The sequence below is a fragment of the Simochromis diagramma genome, unplaced genomic scaffold (assembly GCF_900408965.1).
Source record: "Simochromis diagramma unplaced genomic scaffold, fSimDia1.1 OVJJ01000026.1, whole genome shotgun sequence".
Classification (NCBI taxonomy): domain Eukaryota; kingdom Metazoa; phylum Chordata; class Actinopteri; order Cichliformes; family Cichlidae; genus Simochromis; species Simochromis diagramma.
Genome location: NW_024386985.1, coordinates 3085614 through 3092347, shown reverse-complemented (window position 1 = coordinate 3092347; position 6734 = coordinate 3085614). Strand labels below are relative to the sequence as shown.

The following is a 6734-nucleotide window of genomic DNA, read 5'->3' as shown; positions in this document are numbered from 1 at the left end:
CGAATTACAGTGCACAAGAAGCGCGCAGCGACTGTACCCCGAACACTCGAGTCCATAATAATCCCGGCTCTGTCTCAGAAATTTGATTAAAATGGGAAAACACGAATTTAATTGGTCGAGTAAGTCCTTTAGCGTGCAGCCGTGCACGCCGAAGGTGAAACCAGCAGGACTGTTTTTCCTCTAAATGGCTGAGAGAGGTGTCCACAGAGTGAATGACAGGCAGATGGCTTAAATAGGCAACATTAACATGTGCTCAAAGTATTAAGGAACGGCTAAACTTAAGCCTGTGTTTACGGCTTCCACTGGCAAAGTGACAAAGCTGACTTACGTGCGAGTCCGTGCATTAGATTGCGTGTGTGTGTGTGTGTGTGTGTGTGTGTGTGTGTGTGTGTGTGTGTGTGTGTGTGTGTGTGTGTGTGTGTGTGTGTGTGTGTGTGTGTGTGTGTGTGTGAGGAGGGAGAGTGAGAGCGCTTTTCTTAGAAGACAGGAATATAATATGCGAGAACTGGCATTTAAATGCTGGAATGTTGTGGCTACTTCTTTCAAATCCGACGAGAATGGAATTATCAGAAACAAAATGTGAAAAAATATGTGTTTTATCTCTAAATAAAAAATATATATAAGAAAAATAATATATAGGCTATGGTTGCTGAAGGTTTGCATGCACTCCAGCAGCAAAGGTCAATTTGGCCCAGATAAGTAACCCAAACAAACGGGCCCCGAGGCGTTAATTCACACCAAGCGCCCCCTCGCCATATTCTCCAGAGTGCGCGCTTAGATGAAGCTAAATAAAATCAAAGTATTCCGTTAACATTTCATTTCAGAGCCGCGTTGAACATCTTCAGGTTTGCTCCTGCAGCAGCTTCTATTAGCGCAGCACAGACACATTCAGAGAAACGGGAAGGATGTAAAAAACAGAAAAAAAAAAATCACGGCTCCCTACCGTAAAAACATTCTAAGATTATTTTTTACTCAGTGCTGATGCATAACGTTGCAGATGATTTAAGACTGATGCAAAACTTCCAATGACACCGATTCTGCTCTGGGGTCACTGGAGATTATTTTCCCACAAAACCTCCAGAAAGTAAGTTCACTAGCGGCTATTGGTTATTGAGAATGTGCAGATTATCGGCAGTTTTTTCTTCTTCTTCTTTTTTTTTTCTTGCAGGCTTCTTGTCCTGATCCTGCTGCACTGATCGTTCACGCTGAGAAATTCAGGCTTATTGTCTGCTGTTCTCCCAGGGAACAGCTGCTAAGCCAAGGCCACATTCCCAGTATACCCAACTCATCAAAACCATTCATCTCACCACCAATCAGCTGCTGCGCATCCATATGCATATGTGCTGGTAAACACAAATATAAAGGGTTGGAAACTGACCTCCAGTCGGTGATCACCGGTTCTGTGTCTCCCAATTTAAAGACCATATGTTCCTGTAACAAATTATTTACCTTTAAATTAAGTCAGGCTAAAAAGTGATTATATTCTGCTGGTTATCCACCGCTATAATGAGGTAGGTTAAAATATTAATGCGCGCGGTCGATTATTGTGAAAAAGCGCACATGAAAACTTTTTTTTATATCTGTTCTTTCGAAGATTAATGTAATTTCTGGGATTATCAGTCAAAAAATAGAAGGAAATTTTAAACAACTTCTGTAATCTGTTGCTATTTTAAATGTGCTTTATGAATAAAATTGGACTCCGGCTTTTGCATATTCTTGAATGAAGGTTTGCGTTTAAAAAGAAATTAATTTGGACTCGAGTTTGAATTAAAGCTTCTACAATTCAATCAGTATCATTACTTCTTTATTCATTCAGTTCTTCTCCATCTAATAAACTTTATAAGTTTATTTGCTAATGTAAGTGTATTTGTACAAAAGACAAACAAACAAACAATCAGACATGAGCAGTCCTCGCGGTGTGTCTGGGCCCGGACAGAAAGTCTTTAGGACTGGACTTAGGCTATTCGGGCCTATATTAAATACCTCCTTTACTTCTGTAAAATGTCTTTAAATGTGTCTTTTTGGGGGGGTCGGGTAGAGAGAGAAAGTCCTGCAATGTGGTTCCGATGCAGTTACTCACATCACGTGTTCAACCAGGTTTCTGGTCAGCGTCTTAATTTTGCGTTTTACCGCGGGTGCGGCGTGCCGGGCATGGGGTTAGACATGGGGTTTAGTGCCGGTTGCCCCCCCGGCCCAAGGCCATGAATGAGCACCCTCGGGACAAGAGGTCTCTGGAGGCTGGGATGCGGCGAGGAAGGAGTCCGGTACATACTGCTGTACATGGCTGCGGCCGCCGCGGCTGCCGTCGTGCTGTCCACGGTGCCCAGCAGGCTCGGGTGGTAGAAATAGGGCGACGGGAACATTCTCTGTAAGGCCGAGTAGTTTCCTGCTTCAGCCAGGAGCTCTAATCCGACCGCCGTTTGCCTCTTCCACTTCGTCCTGGAAATCAAAATACAACAGATGAATTATTTAATCACTTCGCTCTCTTGCTGATTTCCCAAACGCCCCTTTAATTGGTATGCAGAGGCCTAATTATTGCGGGCACGAATATATGGTTATGGTTTAATTAGGCAAAAGAGAGAACGAGATGGGGGAAATACGCTTCAGTCCAAACTTAGCTAAACCTACTTTTCTCACACCTGTACAAAAATATAATGCACGCACATTCTTCCAAATTCAAATCAAGTTTTACTGTGAAGGGTAGCGGGATAAAATGTAAAGGGCCTTGTAGTGAGATTATTTTAGAAACTCTGAAAGAGAGCAGTAAGAAGCACAAGTTCCATATTTATAGCGCAGGAAAAATATATATGAGGACACTTCCAGTAATTAAACAAATGCACCAATTTATTATTGTTGAAATAATTTATGTAATAGGACTTAATGAAGATTACAAAACTGAATATAAAAAAGACAAATTATATATTTTCATGTGATCTATAATGTCCGAAATTACATACACTTCCTTATTTTACACATCATCTCCTGATCAACGTGTCATCATGTCAGCCTCACATTTGTCCACAAATACTCAGAAAATAAAACTTGCTTATTTTTCTATTTGGCTGTTTAAACGGAATAAAAATGAAACATGATCAAAATCTATTTTTTTTCCAGAACGACGATTAAATCAATTAAAATACAAGATTCTTTTGTGGTGTAATTTATTTTCTCCCTCCACGTGGATTAGAAATGTTAAGATCACGCAGCGCAAAAATATAACCAACGCAGATCTTTGTAAGTGGCTGAAAAACACTTTTTAAAAAATAAAAGTATTAATTAATAAGTCAGATTGATTTTCATAAGTGCTTGCAAACCCGATCTTTAGATTTAAATACCCAGTGTTGGCCGATATAACAGCTGTATTCATTTGTTTTACAGAGCCAAAAGGGGTTCTTGCTCCCCAGTTTGACCTCGTCTCGCTCGTTGTGTCTGCAGCAGTTATTAAAAATGATGGCCGCTTACCGTCTGTTTTGGTACCAGGTCTTGACTTGTGTGTCTGTCAGGTTGAGAGCCGCGGCCAGGTCCATGCGGTCCTGCACGCTGAGGTATTTTTGTCGCTCAAAGCTCCTCTCAAGCTGGTTGAGCTGGTGGTCGGTAAAGGCTGTCCGTGCTTTGCGAGGTTTTTTCGTGCGCACCGGCGGACTGTCTCTGCTACTGGAGATTTCCCGGTCACCCTCTTCTTTAGTCCCTATAGGCGCAGAGCAAGGCGGATGAATTGTGGTTAACCATAAAAGGCCTGCTGGAAATTTTCTTCACACACCAACTTTTTTTAAGTCTTCCTCCCAACACCGACACTCGAATAATAACCTCGCAGAGGCGTGCGTGCGTCACCTCCACTCAAACTTTGACCAACTTTGTACAAATACTTCCTTCAGCCACACGTGAGGCAAGACAACAGCAATAAAAGAAACGTCTGCATTTGATACCTGAAGATTTCTTTTTTCTATCAGAAAACGAGAAATCAATATATCAATCCATCTCTATTTGTAGTTTTGTTTCAGTGCTCCATAATCCCCCCTCCAGGAAGAACAATAATCTCTCTAATTGACCCACTAGGGAGGCCCCGCGCACGGGGAGAATCACCAGGCATACATCTGTTTTCACATCTATTAGACTAATAAAGGAAGCTGGAACTAAGACAACGAGCGCTATTATTATTATCATTATTATTATTATTCTTATTATTATTATTATTATTATTATTACCATCATTATTATTATTATTATCATCATTATTATTATTATTATTATTGAGTCCCTGGCTCATCCTGAACTCTACTGTATTGAAAATGTGAATTTAACAAGCCTGCTAGTATGACGAGCTCTTACCCTTGCATTTCATTTCGATCTGAATGTCGTCTCTTTTGTCCAACTTGCTTCTGTTCTCGTCTTCTTCCAGCTTGGGCCTGAAGCCGTCCGGAGCCGTGGCACTTTCTGGTTTTGGTGTGTGATGGGGTGAGGATACACTGGTGCTGTAAGGTGCGCAGGCAGCCAGGGGTTTGCTGTCGCCTAAAATGTCTTTGATTAAAAAGGAGGAGGTGGCAGTCCTCGGGGCGCAGCCGGCCCCGGCGAGCGGCTGCTGCTGCTGCTGAGGCGACAGCGGCAAACTCTGCGGCTGGTTGTGGTGATGGTGGTGATGCTGAAGGCTGTCCTGGACCAGATGCGGATCGGCGGCGTGCTCCATGGTGACCGAGATGGGGGACGAGGGAGCGGTTCCCACAGTGTCTATCTCCGAGCATGGCGACGGGGTCGCCTGGCTCCTGAAATCCGCTGTCCTGCTGTCGAGCCGAAAATCTCCGTTCATTAGCACAGGGTTACCAGAGTTAGACGCGCTGGATAAAATAGTGTCTATCCCAAAACTCGACCCGCTGGATCCTTCCATATTAAGAAAGGACGGATGAAGTCTTCATAACAACAGCGAGATGCTTCTCCTCCGGCGCAAATCACAAGAAAGTCAGCAAAATTAACTCGGAGTTCGAAAAAAAATAATTAAATAAATGAAATCAATTTTTTTTAAAAGAGCTGAGAAATAAACCCCGGAGAGAGACAAAATCCACGTTTACAGGCGGCTCACACAGCCTATGGTCCACGAAGTTACATTCAGTGAAAATGCGAAAAAGCAAAGTGTGGGTCTGCGTAGTCCACGTCCCTTTTTGTGTTTGGATATTGAACTTTGTGTTAAAAGTTGAGGCGTATAGAGAGATATACATAGGGCTGACTCCTCGACATCAGGCTCCCCCTTTTTGCTGCTAATCGCTTCAGTGTAGCTCTACAATGACTTCCTATACTGACGTCACGGCCCACGGCGAGGGGGAATTAATATTTTCTCCTTTATAATAAACACTCGACGCCTTTTTCTCTCTCCCCCTCCACCTCCCCACCCACCTTCCTCCTCTCCCATTGGCTCGCGTCCTGACCGGCTCGGGCACCTCACCAATCAGCGAGTTGTTTCTTTATCTAGGTAGTTCAATCCAACCATTGCACCGAGTTTAGTGCAGGTCTTTAAAAAAAAAAAAAAAAAAAAGGAGGAAAAAAAAAACACGCGTGTGCTTTAAGGCCAAACTGGGAACATTTCATATTAAATCCTGGCCGTGAAGAAAAAGCTACAGATGTGGGAATTTAAAAGAAAAAGAAAAATTTAATTCAGATTTGAAATAATTTTATAAAGCGAAAAAAAAGTCCTCAGTGGAAACTCCAGCATGGTAGGATGAAGTACAAACATTTACTTTATTTTCCAGCCGTCAAACTCTTTTTAAAGCTTTCTTTATCCTCGTAGACGATAAAAGAAAAGTGCAGCTGTTGCCAGATTTGACCACAGCCAAATTCCAGCCCTGATTTATTATTTTAAAAATAGTTTGTGGAGATAAAAAGCTAAATATCAGGTCAGACGTTTGTGCGCCCTGAGAACCGGCTCCAGTGTCGCTGCTGGCATCTGATCTATCTTTAAGGATATATTCTAGGAGCCGCAAGGTCGACATATTTAGGAGCGGGGAGGAGTGGGGACTGTCATGACAGCGCATCTTGTTAATAACCATGTCACCCTAATTAGTAAAGTAATTATGAGGTGCTAATGAGCGTTCAAAGGTAGTAGAAATTCAGCACTTTTTCCCTCTCCATGTGGATCTGAAGGATGCGGAGGAAGAAAAAAAAACTGCGGCTCAAGCTGACAAAGTGTCTGCGGAGAGAGGCTCCACACTCTCCGGATGATGGGAAACGCCACTTCTTGTAGGTAGGCGAATGTAGCAGCACGTTTCTCTCTCTGTTTGGCAGACGCGTGTAATTTCTCTCAGATGGAATCTTTTCCTCTCTCCACAGCCACTGCGACCTTTCTGGAATTTGATGCAGGGAAATCGGAAAGGGTTCATTTATTATTCTTCTTATGATTATTGCTGTTATTTCTTTTTCTCTTTTTTTCTGCTCCTTCAGCAGGTGGGCAGGGAAGACGGTGCTGGTGTTGATTATTCATGTGAAGGGGAGGAAGATTTTTTTTGCTGTCCAAAATCCGGATTTGTAGGTTTGTTCCTAATTTATATATTCATTTAAAAATAATAACACCGGGGATTTAAAACAGCAAAGTGTTTTCTTTATTTATTTTTAATTCATAGAGCTTTTATTTTTAACAAATTTGGAATCTAATATATACTTATTACTTTGCTTAAAAACAAAATAACTATATTTATTTATTCGTTTATTTGTTAGGAACGGCACCATAATTAAAATTAAAACGTTTGTGT

The 6734-nt window shown here is 42.0% G+C and overlaps 1 protein-coding gene across 1 annotated transcript; it reads right to left on the bottom strand.

Moving 5' to 3' along the window:
* Positions 1-470: 470 nt before the first annotated feature.
* Positions 471-5287, bottom strand: barhl2 (BarH-like homeobox 2). Its single transcript, XM_040040571.1, has 3 exons — positions 4330-5287; positions 3463-3688; positions 471-2439 (listed from the first exon to the last, which is right to left on the bottom strand). Exons 1-3 carry the CDS (start codon positions 4880-4882, stop codon positions 2127-2129), a joined length of 1092 nt encoding a protein of 363 aa, XP_039896505.1. The 5' UTR covers positions 4883-5287; the 3' UTR covers positions 471-2126.
* Positions 5288-6734: the final 1447 nt, after the last annotated feature.